The sequence below is a fragment of the Aethalodelphis obliquidens genome, unplaced genomic scaffold (genome assembly GCF_003676395.1).
Source record: "Aethalodelphis obliquidens isolate GAN/ISIS:26980383/991018 unplaced genomic scaffold, ASM367639v1 scaffold1, whole genome shotgun sequence".
Lineage (NCBI taxonomy): Eukaryota > Metazoa > Chordata > Mammalia > Artiodactyla > Delphinidae > Aethalodelphis > Aethalodelphis obliquidens.
The window spans coordinates 10,108,100-10,133,190 of record NW_020837945.1 but is presented as its reverse complement, the minus strand read 5'-3'; the positions used below and the strand labels follow the sequence as shown (position 1 = coordinate 10,133,190).

Here is a 25,091-nt window from a genome sequence, read left to right as displayed (position 1 = left end):
TTGGGCAATGGCCCGCAAAACAAAGTTCCTTCTTAAGTGCATTCAGAGCTCTCCATTGGCCTTTCACCACCAGAGCAGCAGCATACCCCTCACCCTCAGCGCCGCCGGTGCCCTAGGCCAGTCTCAGGAGACAGCCAATGTTCCCCATTAGACTGTGTACATGACCAATCCTACCCGGCTCATGTCAGCCCATCTCATCCCCTCCTCTGTCCCTAAGAATCAACCATCCTTTGACTTGCGTTTTCACTCCTTTATCTCATTTTACAGTTGACTTTTTCCTTGTTAGAGCCCGTACCTAGATTAGCCAAAATATATGGGTCTCTTTATTTACTTGCATCAAACCAAAGAACTCCAACCAGGAGAACATGACAATAGAACATGAGGCCATACGTGAGATAAAAGAACAAAAGGTCATAGAAATGGGAACAGGAGTTCCTTAATTAGAGGTGTGAGGAGTGATTTCCCCTGGAGAATTGCTCAACAGAAGAGTTAGCAAATCTGCAGAAGTTTCTGGGGGAGGAACGGAAAAATGACAGGGTTCTCTGGAAATCCTTAAAAATAGGTGTGTTCTTATTCACCGAGCATAGTTATTCATCGTGTACACAGAAACATTAATGAATGTGTGTGGTCTGTTTCTAGCCTGCTTTTTTGGGCAAAGAAAAATAACAGAAGCAAATTTGAAACTTCAGGACAAGAGCCTTAGTCAGGGTAGCCAGCGGCCCCAGCAATTATCCCGACCCCTGAAGCACGGTGGTCTGCTGTGTCTTCAATCGGCCCCAGTAGGAGCCATTTTCTGTGACTGGTGACGTTCTTTTGTGTGTGTTTGTGGCGGGGTAGGAGGGGGGTTGTTCTTTTTACACTCAGAGAAGTCTGCGTTTCTGACTTGAGAACAGTGAGTTTTACAACTTGTGCGAACCTATTTTCAGGTTAATTCTCAATTACACACTTTGCCTTGGAGGGTCAAGTCCTTTGGTTTCCAGCGAATCCTGTGGTTGTACCTGTGGTTACCCACCGACCTCTCATCTGCTTTGCTTATCTGATAACAGGCGAATGGGGAAAGAGCTTTTAATATCCCCCAAAAGGGGAAGATTGGTAATTAGTTATTCACCGCAGGGAATCAGGCCAGGTCAGCTTTACTCCAAGAAAGAAAACAATGTGGATATTGGACTTGGGAGTTCCTTTTACACGAGATTTTGGTCTTACAGGTCCCATCTGGATTGCTTTTTCTTTGTCTTTCTTTTGTAAAGCCAGGTCAAAGCATTACATACTGCAGGGGAGAGAGAAACTTCAGTCTCTCCTAAACTGTCAGTTTCGTGACAGCTTGTAAACTTCAGGCCTGTCAGGGATCTGCCCGCCTATCCGCCAGGGGAGTAGTCCCTTCATCCCTCCTCAGGGAGCAGCGAGGGGATCCTCTAGAAAAAACAATGGGTGAAGTAACTGAAAGAGCAGGGCAGAGGCAACAGCCAGAAACGGCGAGGACGCGAGAGGCTGAGACAGGAAAGGCGGCGGTGGCGCGGGCCCTGGTGCTCCGCGCGCTGCAGCGACGGAACTTCTGCAAAAGCTGCCCGCCCGCGCGTTATCAGAGGCACGCAGGCCTGTGGTTTTCTCGCTCTCGCAACCCTGCTTTAACTGCCGGTTTATTTTTCGACAAACAGGATGCCTCCATCTGAGGCCGTCAGCATCCCAGTCTTTGAGAGAAAAGAGGTAGTGCAGCCCCACCCTAGAGGCAAGGCCACGGGGCTCTGTTTCAAGAGGCTTCCCAGAGAAGCGACAACACTGCAGGTGCAGCCGCTGGGAAAATATTAACAAGGGCGAGGAGGCAGGAGGGAGTGAAACTTGCCGTCCCCCTCCATGTCCCCACCCCCTTTTCTGCAACTGATTCCACTGTCCCATCTCTGCAAGCGTCCTGAGGCAGAGAGGCTCAAATCATGGGAAAGGCTGGAGATACAGGACAGTGCCTTCTCCAACTTTAATGTGCACGGAAATCACCTGCAGCTCTTGCGAACATGCAGACTCTGATTCCGCGGGTCTGGGACGCTGCCTGAGATTCTGCACTTCTACACGGTTCCCAGCGATGCTGCTGTTGCTGATCCAAAGCCACACTTTGAATGGCAAAGGCATTGGGGGATTCCTGTCCAATCCCTCTCCATAAATGTCTTGCCGCCAGTCTCTGTACAGGCTACAAGCCACATACAGAGGCTTCCACATTAGAACGAATCCTAATGCAGGACGTGCAAGTATTTCAGCCCAGCTGTATTTATTTATTCCCGTGGCTCGGAGTGAACACCAGCCACCTTGCTAATAGAGAAGCATCTTCCTTTGTGCTCCAGAGGGAAGGGAAGTTTGAAAAAGCCAAGAGATTTCTTAAATCCTAATTGGCAACACCTTCAGGGATTCAGGAGAGTCTAGATTAGGTTCTGAGCCAAGAGATGGTTGGGGGATGGCTGGGACGGAAAAACACATCCCCCAAAACCCAACCTAGTCAGGGCCTTTCCTACTGAGGAAAACATTTGCATCTCACAGCTGGCATTCAATGAATGTCCACATTTCTCAGAAGCTGTCTAGTTTTGTGTAGTGGTATGGAATTTGGAGCCCATATTTGAGTATTCCAGACCCAACTGGATCTCAGACTACCTTTAGGATCTTGTGGCATGCACTTTAAAGTATATGTTTTTGAGTCACGTTTAATTAGCACTAAGTACTACCTGAGAGGCTAGACTAGGAAATCCATAGTACACGAATAAAATTGCAAGAGAGTACTTGCAATCTAGTACGTGTAGATCCTGCCCGAGGCGGTGCTGTCAAAATTTTCGGCTAAATTTTGCTAAACCCTGAAATTTCACGAAGATTCCATCTTGACTTTATCAAAACCAGTCATGGGCTTCCTGTTACCAAGTGTTTCTCAGAGTACAAGTAAAATTACAGGGTGGTTAAAATGCAGACTCTTGGGCCCTTGGGCCTTGTGTCTCTCAAGGCATCCAGGATGGGATCCAGGAATGTGCATTTTAATAGACACGCCACAGGATTCTGACTTACTGCCTGGTCTGCAAGTTCAAGTCCAGCGTTCTTTCTGCAGCATTCAGAGATCTGCCTTCAGTTTCACTGTTCACCAGTGAGCTGAAGTGGCCTCTGCGTGGCCCATGAGCACGCCCTGACCCCGTCTGACTGGCTGCCTCTTTCGTTTCATCTCCTGCGTCTTCCCAGCCCCGTATAAAATGACTTCTTTCTCTCCGAGCCCTGCTCAGATCACGGTTCCTCATTTAGCAATCAGTTATTTTCCTGCCCTGTGATGGCTCTTGTATTGGGGCTGTGCTATTCAGTTCTCATTTTGTTCACTGCCTATTTCTGACGCTTTGCTTGGCCTCTCTAACTAGACAGTCAGCTTCTGGAGAGACATTTAATGCCATATGATCTTTGTATTCCAGAACATTTTTTAACACGGTATCACACACACATCAACTGTTCAGTAAATTTACCGATGGGTCATTACTGACACGTTTTACAGTGTGTGATGAACCTGGTACACTAGGTTCTAGGATCAGAAGAAGCTGGGAAGGGAAATGGGGGTGGTGGTGAGAGAGTTGATAATCTGGTTATAAGGTCACAAAAGACACAGAGAAAGTGAGAAAAAGGGAGTGTGGACCCTCACTCATCTGTCTGCTCTATGAATTGGGGAAGGAATTTCTTTTTGTTAAATATAGTTTTCATTCTACATGAAATTTAGATTATTAAATAAAGGAACCGAAGGGAGGGTGTTTGCTTTTCACTCCTATTCCCCAGTGGTAGATTTCTTGGGTGGCCCACTGTCTCTTGCTCTGGCTGGCCTCCCTCTTTCCTTTTTGCCCAGCTAGTGGTCAGCTCAATTGCCCAACTCCAAGCTCAGACTGGAAGAAATTTCGGGGTATGACATATAGCTAGGCAGATTAGATGAATGGTAGTACTTTAATGATTTACTGGAAAGCTATAAACACACCTCTTTTTTTGTTTGTTTTTTTTTTTTTTGGTTTTTTGGCCATGCCGAATGGCTTGGGAGATCTCAGTTCCCTGACCAGGGATTGAACCTGGGCCATGGCAGTGAAAGCACCGAATCCGAACCACTAGACCACCAGGGAACTCCCAACGTACCTCTGCTTTAATCCCGACATGGCTGGGGTTGTTGATCATGCAACCTTGTTCTTTCTTAACGTTTCTAAGCTTCACTCTTCTGGTTTTCCTTATCTAAACCCTGAGCCTCTATGTTTTCATCTTCAAAGTCAGCCTAAAAATACTAGGTCACAAGGCATTGAGTGGGTCAGTGCAATAACTTTCAGAGACTGCTGAGAGATCCTGGCTCCCAGCAGCTGCTAGTAACCCATAGTTCCCTGCCCCTTAGCCCAGGTGTATTTCCTGGATGAATGTCTCCTCATGTTCTAGGTTCTTCTTTGCTTCCCACACTTTACTATCATCTCAGCCTCAGTCCCCCTGCTCTTCCTGTCCTACCCTGCTGCTGTGCTCCAGTCCTTAGGTTCTCTCTTAAGGGAATCTTTCAGCCTCTCTAGGAATACCTTCCTTCTTGGGCTTCAGGCATAGCCCTGTCAGCCATCTGGTCACCCTCAGCCTGGTGGTGCCCCCAGCTCTGCTCCAAGGACTCCTTCACCTTGCCTTCTCTTTCCAGCCTCTGATCTGGGGTCTCTCAATGCTTCCTCCAGCCTTGACTTTTCATACTCGATTCTCTTCTGTCTTCTTCCTTTTCCTCTGATGCTCAAAGGTCTTACGATAGTCTTCAGACCATCTGTTTAAGGTGATAGCTCCCTCCTCCACATAATACAGAGATTAGGATCCCCTTTTATAATATTAAGGTGCCTACAATAGATACTGGATCATGAAAGGCCTTGGAGATCCTTGTGACAGCTACCGTCGTAATTTCTGAGACCTTTCAGGTTCCCCCTTTACCCTTTGACAGGTACTTGCTCTGAAGACATGCACAATTGTTTTCCCAATTTTGGGAGGCAATGAGGGTTGCACTTTATAGAAAGTAAAACACCAAGAGGGAAAAAAGGGCCGAAATACGTCTCTACAAGCATCATTCTGGTGGTTGGATTTCCCAACCTTGTCACTATTCAATTTGGGGAACTGATAATTCTTTGCTGGTGGGGGGAGTGTCCTGTGCCTTGTAGGATGTTCAGTAGCTTCTCTGGTCTCTACCCCCTAGATGCCAATACACCTCTCCTACTCTCCACCAGCTATGACCACTAGAAATGTCTCTATACATTACCAAATGTGCCCTGGGGGCAAAACTACACCTCTCTCACCTCTTACCCTCTCTCTCCAGTTAAGAACCACTGATCTGGGCTTCCCTGGTGGCGCAGTGGTTGAGAGTCCGCCTGCCGATGCAGGGGACACGGGGTCGTGCCCCGGTCTGGGAAGATCCCACATGCAGCGGAGCGGCTGGGCCTGTGAGCCGTGGCCTCTGGACCTGCGCGTCCGGAGCCTGTGCTCCGCAATGGGAGAGGCCGCAACAGTGAGAGGCCCGTGTACTGCAAAAAAAATAAATAAATAAAAAAAAGAACCACTGATCTGAGATATCTGAAGGTGATAGGCATGGAGAAAAAAGTGGGCAAAGTAATGAGAAAGGACTGCTCTGGCAAGAATTTCCCTGTATATGATCTAAATAAAAGAAAGGAGTCTGAACAAACAGACCCATGAGGAAGGAACAAGGAGGCCAAATCTTAAGGAAAAGTATGACAATTACAAAGATAAGAAGGCATTTATTTGGACAAAAGATCCACTAAGGAACATTCTTCAATGGAGCAAAGAATGAGGTCAAACCTTCACGGAATCCCTCTCGTATGTGGACATGGCTATGGACAAAGGTGAGTGTTTCCACGTGACCGAAGTCCAGGCTTGGCTAAAGGGGATTTAAGTGCAGAGGGACTTTTGGAGAATGGTCAGGGGTGATTTGGAGCACCAGACCCTACAGTTATTCAACAGGTGCCAAAGGTCTTGGAATGGAAGGGGAAAACACACAATACAATGTCGCATGCCCAACAATTCCCTGAAGAAAATTCTCCCCTAAATTGAGGGATATAGAGAAGGAGTGTCAGGCACAATGGGCTTGAGGTCCAGCAGGACAGGACATGTGCACACTCAGCTCCCCAACTTCACCAAGATAGGTAAGACCTAGAACTCCATGTCAAATCTACTGTAAGTTATTCACCAAACCCTTTCTGGTTTTCCACTAATTTCGTCTTTTGAACAGAGAAAAACATGGTTAAGTTCTCCCATTAGAAAAAGGTCTCTTTGAGCAGATAACAGAGGAATACAGAGCATCCTTTCTGGCCTTTGTTTGGTATCATAGAGGTAACCCAATGGGAAATGGACTGGGCCTCATTGTCAGTCCTGTGATTATGACTCTCTTGGTCATAGACATTTATCTTTCCACCTAGGTATTCTATTTAATGCACAAACCAATCAACTCAGGAACAGAAAGAATCCCCTTGACTATGTAGTGTTTCTCATGCTTCTTCTTGCACTTGTCTAACCTTCCACAAGGAACACGCACAGGATTTCTAGGTCCTCACCCTTTGGACAGAAGTGGAACCAGCCCCTGCCACCTGCTCTTCTTTGCTCCAATATCCCCACACACTCTTTCCTATTCTTAGCTGATCACAAGTCTTAAGGGGAACCAAGTCTGATTGGAGGTCCAATTACTTGCTCCCTGTTGTGGCTGTGTGGGTGGAGACACTACTGTGGACTCTTCTGCTCATATCCACTGGGGTTTCTACACCTCAGCAGTAAGTACAAGGCTGATGGATCTTCATCCTTCTATCTATTCACCTGTCTATCTACCTATTCATCCATCCATTTATCCATCCATCCATCCATCTATCCATCAATCCATCCATCCATCCATACATTCATTTATCTACCTATCTATCCATCCATCCATCCATTTATCCATCTATCCATCCATTCATCCATCCATCCATCCGTCCATCCATCCATTTATCCATCTATGCATCCATCCATCCATTCATTTATCCATCTATCTATCCATCAATTCATTCATTTATCCATCTATTTATCCATCCATCCATCCATCCATTCATTTATCCATCTATTTATCCATCCATCCATCCATCCATTCATTTATCCATCTATCTATCCATCCATCCATCCATCAGTCCATTCATTTATCCATCTATCTATCCATCCATTCATCCATCCAACATTTGTTGAGTGCCCCCACACTGCCATGTGTTGTGAATAAAGAGAAAAATGAGAAGAGCTTATCTCTCAAAGAATTCAGAGTCTCTGGGAGAATACATTTATAAACAGAAAACTTTGCATTATATTTTGGTAAGTGCTACAGTAGATATATGGACTGAACAAATGAGTCATAACTAGAACATGGCCTTTTGCATGAGCTCTCAGTGGGTACCCTAGAAGACTTGGTCATCAGCGCATCACTGTGGTAACCCCACTGCTTCAGGGAGCAGACATACATCGTGTCCATCCACGTCTGTGTGGAGATGTGGGGAGGCCTGCTCTTGTACCCCAGCACCCCATGTGGACACATGTCCCAGCACTTGTGACATGCACAATGACTTCCCTCCATTTATCAACAGCCCAGTTAGGTGGTTCCAGTGACCCTGTTACCAGAAATTATGAGAGTGGTGGAAATTGTGCAAAGGAGCATGGAGAAATATACTCCCAGAGGAGATTTGAAAATAGCATGTAGAAAAGTGAAACTGAATGTGCTTTGGGATTTTTGAAACTTTTGACCAAATCTTCAGTGATCCTTGGATCGATCGTTAGCTGGTCTTTTTGATTACCTCTTTTCTAGATTTCAAGAGGCTCTTCAAAGACATGCTAACAATCCCTTTACAAAAAGGGGAGGAAAACAAGTTATTCAAAACCAGGCACTGGAAGGATTCAGACTGACAGTACCATGCATTTCAAATACAGTTTTAGAATAGTTAAGGGCTCTTTCATCATCAAATCATAGTCCTACTTCCCATGATATCTGTAATTAGAGACTCAGATCACTCATTTTGAATTTATTTCAGAGGACATGAGTGTCCAGGCTACACCCTCTCTAGAAGACCATCTCTTGGGAATATGCATAGTTTAGTGGTTAAGTGCTGAGGAGCCAAATCCAGACTGGAGTGTAATTCAGCCCTGCCACTTCCCAGCTGTGTGACCTTGGACAAATCTCTGGGCCACTCTGGGCCTTAGCCACTCGTGTGTAAAATGAGGAGGCTAATTGTCCCCACTGTCTATGTGACAATGATGACATGAGTTCTATTTGTAAGACACTTGCAACAGGGCCCAGCCCATGGAAAATGCTTCATAATAGTGCTTGTTCAATAAAACTTGACATTCCAACAGTGCTTTCTCATCACTTCCTATCAGCTGACTTCTGTCTTCTGAACTTTTTTTTTTTTTTTTTTGCGGTACGCGGGCCTCTCACTGTTGTGGCCTCTCCCGTTGCGGAGCACAGGCTCCGGATGTGCAGGCTTAGCAGCCATAGCTCACGGGCCCAGCCACTCTGCGGCATGTGGGATCTTCCCAGACCGGGGCATGAACCCATGTCCCCTGTATTGGCAGGCAGACTCTCAACCACTGCGCCACCAGGGAAGCCCTGTCTTCTGAATTTAATCATGGTGTACATTAACCAAAGCAACCTGGATGCATTGTTCTAGGAGTACCTAATTTTCTCTCCCTTGCCCTAGTTTTTCAGTAGAAAAATTATTAAAGATTGAGTTAACAGGCTTGGCTTCCTCTAGAAAGTAATCCCAGTGTTCAGTTCTTTCTGGTTTGCCCTCAGCAGACTGGAATCATGGACGCTTTTAGTTTCTGCTCTTAGTTATGGGGTATATGACTGACTGCCCTGCTCTCAGGCTCCCTGCTCATGGACTGTTAGTTTCTGTGGACGGCTTGAACAAGCACGAGGGGGCTGAGGTGGGACCAGGGTTCAAACTAGGTGTAGGAGTAAAAACATGTAGCAGAGGGTCAACTCGTTATATCTTTTTATTTCCTTGGCCCATAAATAAATGGGAATTGACCATAGTGCACTGGTTCCTAAGGGTTCCCTGGAGCAGTGTTTCTCAAACAGGGTGATTGTAGCCCTTGGGAGACATTGGGCCATGTGTGCAGACAGTTTTGGTTGTCACATCTTGGAGAGGCGGTGCTACTGGCATCTAGTAGGTGCAGGTCTGGGTCACGGCTACACATCCTGCGATATACAGGCCCCCTCAAAGAAGAATGAGCCCATCCCCCATGTCAACATTGGTGAGCTTAATTCAAGGCAAATTCTCAGCCTGCATGATGTCAGATGCCTTCCTTAAAACACCAGAGCTGACAGATCTCAGGCACCTGCTTCCTAGTTTTACAGGGACTAGAAGATCAGGGTGCAAGGGCGCACACAACCCCAGTGGAGACCGCGAATCAGCCCGAGGCTCCTTCTGTCACACTCCACGCCTCGCCCCGTACGTCAGTCATTCACTGCCAGCAGCACGGAGGCATTAGATGCCCACGTGCGGTCACATGAACGACAGGATCAGGGTTCACTTTGGGGATTTGGGTTGCCATAGTGTGTAAAGAGGGAAACAGGAAGATCAAGCAGAACGGTGTCTAATGATAAAAAGCAAGTCAGGTGGAAAGGAAAAGCGCTTTACAATCGGTAGAATCAACTCGAAGTGTCCCGTGTGTCAGGCAGCCCTCTGGTGCTCCTAACTCAGTCCTCACGACAGTGTCTAAGGTGGCATCATCGTCATTGTCACTCTGTACAGATGAGAAAAGCGAGGCCCAGAGTGGGGAGGCTGTCTGCCCATAGGATGGGAGTTGGGTAAAGCAGAGAGAATACACGCTTCCCATGGGCTCAGCCTCCTACAAGCTGTATGGCCTGGGTGGCTTTTAGTCTATTTTATTTATTTTATTTTTAAACATTTTAATCTATTTTTTATTCAAAATTGTAATATTTTTATTTTATTTTATGTTTTAGTTATTGTTTTACTTAATTTTTATTTTATATTATAGTTGACTTACAATATTGTGTTAATTTCAGGTGTACAGCAAAGTGATTCAGTTACACGTACATATCCTTTCTTCTTCAGGTTCTTTTCACATATAGGTTATTACAGAATATTTTATATTCCTTTTTTTAATCAACTGGGGATTAAGAGCTGTATTTATCTCACAACGGTTTTTGATTAAAAGGGATGATGGAGGGGATGTGCCTGATACATTGTAAGCACTTGGAGAATGTTAGTTGTACTTGTCATTATTGATAAGCAACAATGTAACTTAATTATCTAATGTGAAGACCAGAATCTTTCCCAGCAAGAGTGTGAAGGAGGCAGGATGCAACTGGGGGAGGGGCCTCCCTCCCTATCTCCCTTGGTGTGGACTTTTCCAGAACCCATGGCCGGGCCCGGGCCGCAAGGGTTGTCCAGGCTCACGTGAGGCCGCGGGGTCAAGGTCCCTCTCTGTTTTTTTACTCTTTCAGGCTGTGTGATCTTTACAGAAAAGCAGACTAGCGAGAGGAGGCTGTTCAGAAACAACTCCAACTACTTCTGTGTAAATGACCTGCTGGATTCTAAACTGACTTGTCCCTGTTGGGGGTGAGATGTGTCCCACAAAATGGTGGGAGGCCACTGTGGGCAGGTCAGCTTGGACCTGAGGCCAGGACTCCCCAGAAGGAACCAAAGCCTGAGTAAAGGTCAAGTGGAACTCATGGAGCAAAGATGGAAGAGGGAAGGAGGGAAGTGGGGCTGGGACAGACCAGGCCTTGGGGTGTATGCAGAGGGTGCTAAATAAGTACGGCAAGGGTGTTTTCTGAGTCACAAGAATTCCCCAACTATAACATTCAGTTTATACCACGGAGTTTTTGTTTCCCTGCGTACTTTGCACAGGGAAAGCGAGTCTCACACAAGGTCGCCTTTCTAAAGGAGCTTTCTTAGTTTATTATTAGTTTTACCTCGAAGAATAATTAGCAGGAGCGCCTTTTAATTTGTTCCCATTGAGACGTTTGCATAACAATTAGAGGCTGGTGGGTCTCCCTGTTTCTAGGCGAGCAGGGGACTCTTGCGGGGCTGGCTGGGACCTGGCTTTGTTGCAGGGTTGTGGGGGGGGCATGTGATTAATTATTCCGTCCTTTGCCACGTGGAGCTCGAGGAGAAAGGGAAGGAACTTTCTGAGACTCTGTGGTCACTCGCTGGAGAATAACCAGATGAGAAATGCCTTTTGTACAAATAAGGTTGGAGAGAAAAAAAGAAAACCTCAAACCCACCTACTTGAGAAAAGGATTTGTAATGATGTCAGAGGGCTGGTGACGTGGACTTTTGAAATTGCAGATGTTTCTGCAGAAGGATGGAGAGATGATTCCCAAAGGCCCATCAGTGAGTGGGTCTCTGGCTTTGCAATTGAGGACTTTGTGATGTGAAGGGTTCTGTTGACAGGAGGGCGTGAGGCCACTTTTACTATCAACTGCTTCCAGGTGGAATTTTTATCCCAGCCATGGGAATAACTGGATGTGGGTGTTTGCTGGGGACCTTGCTGAAAACCCTGGCTGGGGTCAAGGTCCTGACAGGCTCCCAGGGGCTCCCCGGCATCCTGGAGGATGGACTCCCGTATGAGGCCCCTGATTTTGGTGGGGGAGGGGTCATTCCATGGGTTCTTCTGTATGTGGGTCCCAGGACATGGACAAGGATGGGGCCAGAGAGGCATCTCGGGCACAAAATGTCTCTCCAAGTCATGTGAGAGCAGGGTGAGCCTTACAGGACCCTGAGAGTGAGCGCCTCCTAAAGGTTTTTGGGGGAAGTGCCTTGCTGAATCAGTCTTACCCCAGATGGACTGCCAGACTGATAAACTGGCAACTAGCTGGTAGGAAGATAGGCTTAGCCATGGTCTCCCTCCACCCTCACCCCCAGCCAGCATTTCGCCATCATCTTGGGAACAGTTGATTCCGATGTACACTTCTTTGAGCACTGCTGGCTTAGAGAAGCATCCCTTGTGGACAACCCTGGAACCACCAGGATGTCTCCCTTGGGGGGCTGCTCTGATGGGGAGGGGCTATGAGGATGAAACTAGTGGTCAGGGGAGCCAATGACACCGACGTTGGGGACGTAAAGCCACCGAATGCATCTAGAATCATGCGAGCAGTCCAGGACGGTGAACTTGACAGTGGACAGTGGCCTCAGCTTGAGGCCACCTGAGGTTCAGCCCCCCCAATAGTGTCACTTGCTGTCCAGGGCCCTTGGCCAGTCTCTAACTCCACAAAGCTCAGCTCTCTTTTGTGTCAAACTGACAGAATGGTAACATCCACCCTCCTCCCTGCAGGCAGACCCTGAGCTCTGCAGAACAAACCCCTCATTTTACCGGCAGCTTAACCTCGGGCAGGTTACCTAACCTCTTCATGCCATGCTCCCCTGAATAAAATAGGATTAGTAATGAGGGTACCTACTCACAGGTTTGTGTGAAGGATTTAACGAGTTAACACAAGGAAAAGCTTGGTGCAGTGCCAGTGCTGGCACATAGCATATGCTCAATAAACACTACCTGTTGCTATGGTCCTCTTTAATATTTGTAAGCTCAGCGTCTGCCAAGGAGCGCTAAGACCATTTGTGCACTGCTGCATGGTGAGAGGAAGAGACCCAGGTCTTCATCCTGCTACATGCTGGTTCCTGGCACAGCTACAGGGCCATGTTCTGGGCTTAGCACAGGTTCCTTTCCTGCCCCACCTCCATTCTGTACACCGTCAGTGGCATTTTCCAGAGTTACCTTTACTTACTGACTTCTTCTCTGGGTCCATTGCTTCGTATATATTATCTCAAACCCTTTTGACAACCATACAAAGTAGGGATCATTGCACCCACTTCACAGGTGAGAAACCCAGGCTCTGCAAGATTGGGGAAGCAAGTGAAGTTCACACAGGCGGCCCAGTGCTGGCGAGGGGGTAGAAACGAACCCCCTGGCCCCAAAGCGCTGGGCTCCCTTCTCCCTTTCTCCCCAACCCACTCGGTGGTCAAGCCTGTCCTTCTTGTGGCCTCCCTGGCAATGACAGCTCATAGAGCAGGGCTGGGGCTCAAGAACACACGGTCCCTTCTGGAGTGGAGTTGATACTTCAACACCTATGGGGGGACGGGGGAGGGATGGAGTGGGAGGTTAAGGTTATATAAAAGCTATTATATATGGAAGGGATAAACAACAAGGTCCTACTGTATAGCACAGGGAACTATATTTAGTATCCTATGATAAACCATAATGGAAAAGAATTTAAAAAAAGAATGTATGTGTATATATATATATATATTTTTATATATATATATATATATATAAAACTGAATCACTTTGCTGTACAGCAGAAATTAACACAACATTGTAAATCAATTATACTTCAATAAAAAACCAAACCAAACAAAAAAACAAAACAAAACACATTGATTGGAGCTTCAGCTGAAGGACTCAAGGCTGCTGGTACAAGCTGAGTCCTAGCGAGCAAAACACGAAAAATACAGGTATCTGGGGATGTCCTGACTCAAACTGAGGTATTCATGGGGGGGGGGGGGAGGAAAAAACATCACAACTTGCCTTTTTAGTTTTTATCTTATTTTAATTTCTATTTTGGGGATGTGTTGTATACTGCGCATACTATAATTATATGAGTACAGTAGTGCAGGCATGTAATTTCTAGATACATAAATGTGCATAGGTTTGGGGACATGCTAAATCAGTTTTACTTATGTTTGGCGTGATCAGAAGAGTTTGGAAATGACCGTCTTGCTGCTCAGCAGTTCCTGGTTCACTTGGAAGCCGCTTCGCTGAGCTGAGTACATCAGGGGAAGAGATGCCAATGGAATCTCTAAGGCATGAGAATTGAACACCGGCTCGTGTGTGTGTGTGTGACAGAGACAGAGACAGAGAGACAGAGAGAGGGCTTTATCTCTCTTGAGGGAGTCCACTTCCTAGTGTAAGAGCTTTGAATCCAGAGTGCTGTGAAGATAGATATCCCTAATGGGAATTGTAACTGGGTTCAAATTTGCTCTGAAGACAGCAACTGCACACTTCCCAGGGGCTCCCTTGAGAGCTGGTCTCCGCACCCTCTGTGTGAACACGCTTGCGTCCTCTTCTGCTGGTCGTTCAGATTTCACGAGAGATTCTCATCAAAACCAACCTGCTTAACTGGACACTTGCCTAAGGGGGACGGGGGGCACATGGTGGGTGCTTTGCTAAGGCAGTGCTGGGTTTCCGGGTAAGAGAGGACACCCAAACCACAGGGCAGGAAAGAGCGTCCAGCCTGCACCAGTGAGGCTGTTCCGTTCCTGACACATACCTACAGCAGTTCTTCTGGGCTGTGGGCTCCGCATAAATTGTCTACCTGATGTTTCCACACAGAGAAAGGGACTTGGCCTGTCAAGAGCTGTGACTAAGGCAAAGGAATGGAGCGTGATTAGGAGAGATGTCCCCAAGTGGAATCAGTCTGCCAAGTCCAGTGTCTGCAAAACTCTAGGGTCAGGAGGAGAGCTGACCCATTTTCTGGTTCTGACTCAGGGACTGACCAGTGGTGGGACCTCGGACAAGGAAATGTCTGTGGTGCCCTGAGGCAGAGAGATGTCTAAGATGATTCCAGCCACATATATATAACTATAACTATATATATATATAACTAAATATTACTATATATATATAGTTATATAGTTTCAGATGCCAACTGAGACTATATAGAGTTATATATAGAGAACACACACACATAACTTAGAAAGTATCACATGGGACAATGTCTCACAGTTTACATGTCTTGTAGTTCATTTGTTATTTAAACAGATTCATCCACCTCTAGGATACAATTATTTCTTTGTTTTGAACACAATCTAGAGGGAAGCATGTAGGAGGTGTAGCTTTTTTTTCTTTTTAACGTGAAGTAATGATGTGGGATGATTGGCAGTTGAACAGAATTTCCATTGTTGGCATTTGTACTTCTTTATACCACCCCGCCCCCGCTTCGCAGTCCTAATATTTGTTTAAGGTTGTTCAGTGATTGTTCCTCTCCTCTCTGACTTTGAGAGTCATAGCCATTCTGATCTTTATGAATGGCGGAGTCGATAATAATAAAACAGCAGTGTGAGTTTCTGTTCATACCCATCGATGCCTAGATCATTTCGTTTTTGCCCAATGGTTCCATGCTGCTCAGGCTGGATTGCAAAGGGCAGAGACAAGAGAGCAAACTCATAAAAGATGTGGCTATTCTTTCCCTTCCTCCTAATTCCTCCAGACCCTTGCATGTATATATATTTATATGCAGTTTCAGGGTTTACAAACTGTACGCTTTCAAAGCGGGTTAATGTCAAGTTCAGCTGTGACTGTTAGCAAGGTGGATAGGGCTGCACAGATGCAGCCTGCAGATGGTGTGGCATGAGGGGCCTCATACACGTAGTTCAAAGTGCAAACAGAAGCTGCGTAATAAAGCAGCAAACTGTGGTTGGCATTGAAACTGCTCCTGGAAACATGGTGCCCTAACTCATGTATTTTAGTCTACATTCTCTTTTGCACGTTTTGAAGTTGTAATAAGAAATAAACATCAAAGCCTATAGATGTCAGGATATTTTGTGTGTAGAAAATGGAAATTATTCCTCCCCTGAGCAATAAGAGATTTTCTGATGACCTCCCTTAAAGATTTTCTGCTTAGCCTCCCTTAAAAAACTCACCCACAACAGCCTATGACCACCAAACAGCGTGCAGTGTGCTCAGGGTTCTGACTTTATTTTTACTGAATTATAGTTGATTTACAATGTTGTGTTAGTTTCAGGTGTACAGCAAAGTGATTCCATTTTGCATGTATCTCTATATAGGTATTCTTTTCCAGATTATTTTCCATTATAGGTTATTACAAGATATTGAATATAGTTCCCTGTGCTATGCAGTAGGTCCTTGTTGTTTATCTATTTTATATACAGTAGTGTGTATCTGTTCACCCCAGGGTTCTGACTTTTGTTTTCTTTCTTTAACATATCCCTATTCAGCAACCTGACAACTGCAATATTTTCCAGATCGGTCTTCAGGATCTACTACTAATGAAAAAATCTGAATTCCTACACATTTTCAGAAAAACTGAAGTGCTCAGCAGGACCAATATAGCCCTCAAGGAGAAGAGGAGACAGAGGCTTGCTTTGAGGTCCCAGGATATATTTGATGTATTGCTCATATCTTATAATTTTGTTCCCTATCAGAGATCAGGAAAGGTTTATTTTAGGAGTCCTAGCCTTCACAGAGGACATCCAAAAGACCAGGAGTAAAAGCCAGATGGTTGGCAGGGAAGGCAAGCAGGAGTTTTGCAAAATGTTGGAGTAACTTATTTCTCCCAATGGACATGGTTTCAAGACTTAAGTTGAGTCGTCAACTTTGCATCAGTTTAGCACAGGCTGCAAGTTTACACAAAAAAGCGTCAGACTTGAAATCAGCAGAGCCACTGAACAAGCCCAACTAGCCGACTGCGTTTCCATTTTGGGTGACATTTTACCTTGGGGGCCCCTAAAATGTCTGGGGGAGCCCACTGTTTAAAAAGGAGTCCATCTGAAAATAGCCACAGAAGGACCACGGGCTGGTAGGGCAGTGTTGTCCACGAAAGCAATGATCCTCAAGGAATACTAAGCTTGCAGCAAAGCAAAACGAAAGCTTTACACTATTTCTTATTTCAGGGAAAAACTGAATAAAGGCTTTTTTTTTTTTTTTTTTTTTAAGGCATTGACTTGTAGGGAGGTAGATTTGTATCCTGACTCAGGAAGTAGACAGGCCAGTAACTATGAAGCAAAAATAATCTGTAACTTGCGGAAATACAAGTTATGAATGTGTTCTATCTCCCACATAGAGCGATATTATCTGGTTGTCGTATTTCAGTCAAAGGTAAAAACATCTTTAGGTAAATTTAAGGAGGGCGACTTAAAAGAAAATTTCCCTCAGGAAATTCTGTAGAAAGAATTCTCTTAAAAAAATATGTAGGGCTTCCCTGGTGGCTCAGTGGTTGAGAGTCGGCCTGCCGATGCAGGGGACACGGGTTCATGCCCCGGTCCGGGAAGATCCCACATGCCGCGGAGCGGCTGGGCCCGTGAGCCATGGCCGCTGAGCCTGCGCGTCCGGAGACTGTGCTCCGCAACGGGAGAGGCCACAACGGTGAGAGGCCCGCGTACCGCAAAAAAAAAAAAAAAAAGATGTAGAGTGTGGGCTGTGGGGTTTTGAGAATTCAAAAGAGTGAGGAAGAGATAAAAGGAAACTAGTTATAGTTAGTATTGATGTATCCTAACAGATACATCAATCCCGGGGCCGGTGTGGTGGTTCACATACAAGCCACACTCCTGTCCATACAAGGCTGGCTGTTTTTCTTTCCTAACACTGTGGGAGTCAAGTGTGCTTCTGGGTTTTGACCCTGAAAATAGGTGTAACCCTGGCTCCCCTTTAACCAGCTCCCTGCTCCGCCCCCTCCCATCTCCTGCCTGTTTTGCTTTCAGTAAGTCAAGAATAAAAGGGGCCGGGGGAGGGATAAATTAGGAGCTTGGGGTGAACAGATTCACACTACTATATATAAAACAGATAAACAGCAAGGACCTACTGTATAGCACAGGGAACTATATTCAATACCTTGTAATAAACTATAATGGAAAAGAATCTGAAAAAGGATATATATATTCTCTATATATCATATATATATATTATATATATATATATAGTATGTATGCATATAACTGAGTCACTTTGTTGTATACCTGAAACTAACACAACATTGTAAATCAATTACACTTCCAAAAAAAAAAAGACCTTTGCTTGAAGGTAACTTCATTTTCTTCCATAAAGCAAAAAAAAAAAAAAAAAAAAGAAGAAAAAAGAAAGAAAGAAAAAAAGGATAAATATCACCCTCTCCCCCACCCCCAGCATCCACCTGCAACTTCTAAGAAGGACTGAAGGAGGAACTTCGAGTTTCTCTGCATGTATTTTCAAAGCACTGTCCACATGGAAAACATAGGAGGTGAGATGTCACCTGGAAAAAGCAGGATATCTGCCCGGGAGCTGTCTGACAAGCCACAAGTCCACTGTCCTAGGCTTCTTCCCACTAGAGACCCTGCGACATTGTTCTGGCCTATGAGATACATAAGGGGGAGTTGGCAGAGAGGGGCTTCCTTCCCTGAGTAAAAAGATGGAGCTTCACAAAGAGAAGGGTTTGAAGCCCCTCATCTCCTTCCTGCCTGGACAGGTCTGAGATGCAGGCATCTCACGGTGGAACCGGAACACAGGAGCATCCCGCCGTATCAGCCCTGGACCACTTACTCCCTCTCCATGCCTGGCTGCTCGAGCCACCGTAGCCAAGTTTCCCGTAATGTGCAGCCAAACATAGTTCTCACTGGTAAATCCTAGCAAGAGCTTTACGCCCTTTATGTCACTGTTAGAAAATGCAGCACTTCAGTCGGCTTTTGGATGCGTGGTTTACTTTTCCACCTGAGTTCCTTCTTTCCCTTCTCTGGCATTGTTCAGTGTTATCAGGAGAGTAAAGGGGAGAAGGATGGGGGAGAGAGATTAGGGAGCGAGAGATTCAGGAAGTTAAGAGAGGATGAGGGGATGTCTCTCTGACGAAAAGGGAAGTCTATGTGATCCAGGGGAGTGTCCATCTTACTTGTCCAGTAGGTCAAAGGTTACGCGAGGCTTTAAACTCCGTTTCATGTTCAAGAATCACCCATAGTTCTCTGAACGCATGCCCTGATTATGTTCACAGCTTGCAAAGCTCTTAAAAGAAATGCTCCCTTTCTACCGCTCTGGGGCATCATCTTATGGGGGCGGATGTGAAGGCAGGCCAAGAAAGACACATCACTTGAGGCTTATTTTACTCAGCAAAGAGGCTGAGGCCGGGCATTGGCGGCCCCAAGGAGAAGGGACAGGGGAGCTCAAGGAACAGTTTCAGAAAAAAGTGTTTTGCAAGTTTTAAGGTCTGTTTCAGGCACCAGAGCAGGTTCTGGAGAGTTCTCTGAAGAGTGGGGGTTGGAAAAAACAATTTGTTTTTGAGAGAATATGGGAAAATGCTTGCCATATGTGAAATGGTAGGATAGCTGTTTCCCACCAGAAAATAAAATAATTAACAAAAAATAGTCGCTTCATGTTGTTAAACTAAGAAAATTTGTGATGCATTTTATGGTACCTCTTTCTGACACGTTTAAAGATTTCCAACAGGAACTCTGCCATTCGGAGGCAAGTTTGTCTAGAACATTATTAGCCCCTTTTGCAGAACTAAAACGAGACACAGAGATGTCTAATGACTCATCTAGGTCACTAGGAAGTTACCTGAGAAACTGAAAATTCGCTTGAGTTTCCTGTGCAGCCTCCACTCCTGCCCCCAACATGACAAGCACCCGAGGTGCCTTCACTGCTGGGCTTTGACAAATGCATGGTCAGAAATGTCACCAGAAGCACGGAGCCAGGAACCTGCAGAGGGTCACCGGGTGAAGTGGCTTTTTCATTAAGAAGGGCCTTCAGTAGAGTAAAGCGATACCAGGACCTCAAGGAGGAGAAACTTCTATCAAGATTCCAATACAACACGCCCCAGTTAGCCTCAATATTGAAAAGCTAAGCCCGTGGAGTTACGTAAAGAGCCCTTGCTCTTCCTCTGTCCTCTTTTTGGTTACTAACAAGTAGAACAAGGCTAACATGGTGTTGAAGAGGTGGACCTCCCACACCCCACTGTGGTCCTGCTGCCCCACCTCTGCCCTGGGTGGACCCTCACCTAGACCCCCCTTCCCTCCCTTCTTGGCTCCGACCTTCCACACCATCTCCTCCCCAACCCCTGGGACTCTGTCTCCAGGGAGCCTCTCCTGGGGTCCCCCCACGGCCTCGTGACTTCTCCTTTCTGAGAGTAGACAGCTCTGACTGAGCGTCATCTTAGGAAACTGAACATCAGTAGCCACGGCTGACATTAGCTGCCCGTTATATTCATGACTGTGCTGAGCACTTCACACTGGTTGCTTAGTTCAGTCCACGCAGGTACGTTAACGACAGGTCCTACTATTATCCTCACTTTATACATGAGGAAACCAAAGCTCAAGAGAGAAGCTGCTATTCGGGAAAAGCCAGACAAATGGAAAAGATAGCAAAGGGCATCACTGTCCTGAGTCTGTGCCTGCCCCTCATTCAGCCCCTGCGCCTTCTCTTTCTGGTCCTGGCAGCTTTTACAAACTCCTGGGCTCTGTCCTCTAGACCGACACCCGCAAGCGTTTCCCTATTAGATTCTGCACGTGCAGTGGCCCTGGAGCCTCCCTCTGCCCCAGCATCGCTTTCTTTCTCAGTAAAGGGGCAGATCTTTTCAGAGTACACATTTCAGATCTATTTCAAGAGAAGAGAGAAATCTCCTGGCTATGAATTTGCTTCCAAAGCTCTTCAAGCCTTCTTGCTGGTTAGATCCTGGCTCAGCTGCTCCTTCTGAAGTTGCTTCTGTCCCTGGTGGCTCACTGTGCCGGCCCTTAGAGTGTGGGCAGGTGCGGGGCCTCCTGTGGCCTGTCCCCCACCCCCAAGGGGGGAGTGTGTCCTGGGAGGGTTTGGAATTACAGCGACGATCCCTGGGGAAGAGGCAGAGCTAAGGAGGTGGTGTCTTTTGGGGGACTGAGTTTTGCTCTTTTAAAACTTAAACATTTCAAAATCGTGTCTTGTCATTTTCAAAGGTTTCTTAGCATGCAAAGGAACTAAATGGCAAAGGCTATGATTATGAGTTTAGTTAGATTTTAACACCTTTTTTTCCCCCTCAGTTTCAAAATGTGTGGGCAGTTTCAGAATGCAAAGCTGCATCTCACATGGGGGAGCTGGAGTCTGATTCTTCCACATCCAGGAGGGCACTTAGGAAAAGTACAGGTTCCTGGTGGGTCAGAGGGAATCAGATTTGCTAACACACACTGTTAGGGACTGAACTGTGTCCTCCCCAAGTTCATACTTGAAGTCCTAACTCCTAGTACTTCAGAAGGTGACTGTATTTGGAGATAGGGCTTTTACAGAGAAAATTAAGATTAAACAAGGTCCTTCGGGTGTGCTCTAATGCAATATGACTAGTGTCCTTGTAAGAAGAGGAAATTATGACGTAGGTAAATACAAAGGAAGACCGTCTGAGGACATGGAGAAGATGGCCTTCTACAAGCCAAAGAAAGAAGCCTCAGAAGAAACCAACCTCCTGACACCTTGAAACCTTCCAAAAAACAAAGCTACACCAGGATTCACCATGAGATTTCTGACTTCCAGGATCATGAGACAACCCACCCCAGTCCGTGGTAGTTTGTTACGGCAGCCCTAGCAAACTAATACAGTTTTCACACAGTGTCTGATACCCAGTTAAATCGACGGCTTTCTGTGATCTTAAAACTTCAGCAGAGCCAGAAATGCCTTCATAAATATTTCTCTGAAAAAAGTGGCAAACCGAGGCTCACAGAGAAGCACGCTTCACACGTGCAGCCTTGGATCCTGCAATTCCTTTTGAGAGATGCCTCGAGAAGACAGCGGAGAGTCAGCCCCGCCGAGATTTTTACCTGTGGTTCTAGGAACTCGGAGGCATATTAGCATTCAGGCTTTGCATAGACCACTAAGCCACTTCTAAGAACAAGGCTACCTGAGGCATTTTGCAAAAACATACGTGCCGATGCTCTTCCTCTCTAAGCCTACCGCAGCTCTGAGGGCCCACACGTGGTACCCCTCCAGGACACCCAAGTTTGGGTCCTGCAGAGACTTCACGCCGTGAACCACGTGGAATCACGCAAGGGAATTTCAACCACACCTCGTCTTCTTGCCTGAGCACATTCAGTGAGAAGCCGGTGCAGTGGGACAGAAAGAGAGCGGCCTTCTCTGTGGTAGACCACACTTGTTTTGCATGCCAGGCTCTCAGACTCTCGCTTGCCTTCTCACACAGAAGGGAACAATGGTTTGCTGGGCGCCACGCTTCTTTTTCCCCTCCATTTCTACATGGGTATCTTGCTAAAAATGAGTTACGGGTTTCCTCCTGTGAGAATTGCATGCACTGATAAAAGACCATCCCAGGAACAAAACAAAATGTTTTCCCCGCTCGCTCGGAGCTGCAGCTGGGGAGGGCACAGACACTTTAAATTACAGGCAGTGAGAAATGACCACAGTGCTGGGAGCCGCTGATGGCCGGGCTGGGGAAACAGGGGTACCAACTCGGGGGAGAACACTCTGTTAGAGAGGAGGGCGATTCTTCTAGCATCGCACTCTGAGGCACTACCCACATAGCACCAAATGCCATGACATTCTGCCACCTTTCCAGCTCAGATGAGTGGTGTGGACAGCTAACGCAGACAATGTAAACCCTTGGCTTGACAAATCACCTAGATAAAGTGAGCTGTGAAAATGGCCAAGATTTCACTTTGATTCTCTGAAATTCAATCTCAATATTATATTCTTGAGTTAGAGATTATGAGAGGCCCCGAGTTCCTTGGAGAGGAAGGAGTGAAAAGACCTTTTCCCACGAGCCCTTCTCGGTCTTGCTTGGGGTCCTGGGGTCCGCTCCATTTTGCCCCCTTGAAAGCTAACTGCCACTGGTTCCTAACCTGGGGCGAGCTGGTGACTGTCCTGGGGACACAGAGGCTGTGGGGCTGCGTTAGAGGCTGAGCTCCCTGTCTTTCCCGGCATCTGAGCAGGTCACCGGGTCCCCTCATTATCTCTGTTGTCTGACCAGTAAGGACAGAAGTCAGGCCAGCACTGCACACAGAAATCCAATCTATTACCCAGTGGAATGTTGAAAACTTTCCTGAACCTGCCTTCCTGAGTTGATAGAATAGGAAACAATCATCGTTTGGAGGGGGTATTGAAAGCAGAGTCGAAGCAGGAAGATCTTTTTTTTTTTTGTCTGTTATTCTACAAATATTGCTTCCTTGCTTGTTAGCGGCCTAGAGGAAATGCAGCGAGAGCCGTCCACAGCTTCTCACCAGCGGCCGGCGTTTCGGCCCATCGCCGCGAGGATGTGTGACTCATACGCATCGCATGATTCAACTTCACTAAAATGTCCTCAGCTGCCAGTAAAGAAGCACTCGAAAACCCTTTAATTTGAAGCTTTGAATCGGTTAATGACTTGCTTTCTTCTCCGTCTGAAATCCTACTGTCCCCCAGCACACACACACACACACACACACACACACACACACAGATCTTTGTCAAGTGTTTAAATTTCAGAGACCCGGAAACATAGAGGCTCTGTGACATCCACAATAGCGTTTGTTGTGACAAAGTGGCTGGCAGCCCTCTGCATTCTTCGGCTCACTTGGCTTGATGAATAAATAATGAGTCACAGATACTATTTGGGTGCGCGCGAGAGTTTGTAGCCAGAAAATTAATTATTTCCCCATCCCATCCATCCCACTCCATCCCAGCTCTGCCAAACCATGAAGCCACACTCCACAGGCACTGGTCAGAGTGCTTGCCCCGGCACACGGCAATGCCTCCGTGACATTTCTCTGTTATTATTTGTGTTGGTTTAGGCGCGGCCCTATATTCCCAGCAAAGATACACAGAACGCACATGCACACACACGTACTCATACACTCAGAGCTCAACCCCAGCTCTGTGTATTTCAAGAAGCTGGTTGCAAAAATGCAGACAGGTATCCCACAGTAGCTGCTCCTATTAGGAAACGGGTAATCTAATGACTTCAGCTGCCACAAACGCTTGACTTAGGCAACTTTTTCATTGCTCTTGGCGAGAGAAACCTCTGTACCCTTTGCTTTCTTTCTCTCTCAGAAGAAGCCGGCTGCCTCTTTGCACTGAGGCTGCAAGGACTAACCCAGCATGGCCCCATCCTAGGGCTTTCGACCTACACGAGTCTGCCCAGCTCCTGTTCTCTCTGCCTTTTGGAGACAACTGACTTGCTACTTGGTCCCTGCTGTTCCCGCCCGGGCTGTGAGCCTACCTCCGCCTCTGCCCTACGCTGGCACCGGCCCTCCTGGCTGGCCGTGCACGAGCCCACTGAAGCCTGGGACAGGCTGGCATGTGGGGCATACTGCACGCCCAGCGCAGAACAACTCAGCCACAGTCATCCCAGGCAAGGGGCAACCGAAGAAAACCCAGAGAGCTTCCTGCAAACGTTCTAATCTCTAGGATTTTAATCCGGAGCAGCCCAACTTACTTGCACTTGACAAAGTTCTCACCCACCGACTGAACCCTTCAACAGCTCAACTAAGTATTTATGAGAACATTTCTGAAGAGGGGCCATCTGATGAAGAAGTAATCCAATAGTCTTGAAATCATATGCCCGAGTCTGAATTCCTCCTATCCCAGACAGACAGGGCACCGGCAGGGGCTCTCTCTGCACCAAGTTACAACAGGCTGCCACTTCATTACCAGCAACGCTGAGCAAAAGTAGATATGAAAAGCCCAGAGCGTACTCACCTCTCATGAAGCACTGTGGGTATGAAGGAAATGACTCAAATATGCTGTCTGAAGCCATCGCTTCCTCCTGAAAAGGTACCTTCTTCTGAAGGCGGGGGATTCAATGATTTCTTTTACCTTAAGAACGAAAACCCAAGAAAGGTCACTGTTTTAACCTCACCCCCAACCATGGTTTCCTACGGCTCCTTTTCTCCCCCCCCTCGACGCCTCTGGGGCTCCCTGAGCCTTATGAAAAAGAATGTACCTTTGCGAAGACAAATATTCAAATTGGTAACGATTTAAAAAAAAAAAAAAAAGCGGCGTCTTGGCTGTGGGTTGATGATGTTCAGAACTCTGCGAAACCCTGTGGTTTGCAGTCAGTGTGATTCGTCCTGCTTACTGACCACTATGCCGGGCTCAGACTTCTGACACTGCCAGGCTACCCAACTTGTGGTTCTGTGGTTGTTTATGAGGCCCAAAGAAGTTTTCACACAACCCAAATTACAAATTTAACTGTTCCCCTTTCCACAGCCCATCTTAATTGGTTCTTGCCAATCATGTGACTTCAGTGATGTCAATTCTTTTTTTTTTTTTTTACTTTCTGAGCAATGCCCTTCCTTCCCTCCACCTGCCCTCCCCCCGGGTGGTGCAAGAAAATAGCCGAGTAGACTTTGCAAGAGAGAGAGAGAGAGAGAGAGAGAGAGAGAGAGAGAGAGAGAGAG

General features: G+C 46.6%; 1 protein-coding gene across 4 annotated transcripts in view; it reads right to left on the bottom strand.

Annotated features, from left to right (window-relative positions):
- Positions 1-24,852, bottom strand: part of RUNX1 (RUNX family transcription factor 1) — a 244,355-nt gene extending 219,503 nt beyond the window's left edge. For 3 of the 4 annotated variants that reach the window (XM_027100727.1, XM_027100736.1, XM_027100718.1), the window contains exons 1-2: positions 24,635-24,833; positions 24,391-24,507 (exon numbers count right to left, since the gene is read on the bottom strand). In XM_027100727.1, coding sequence (XP_026956528.1) covers positions 24,391-24,448 — 58 coding nt within the window. In that variant the 5' untranslated portion in view covers positions 24,449-24,507; positions 24,635-24,833. Of the gene's footprint in view, positions 1-24,390; positions 24,508-24,634 lie in introns of all 4 variants that reach the window. The other variant, XM_027100709.1, reaches the window with a different exon arrangement.
- Positions 24,853-25,091: the final 239 nt, after the last annotated feature.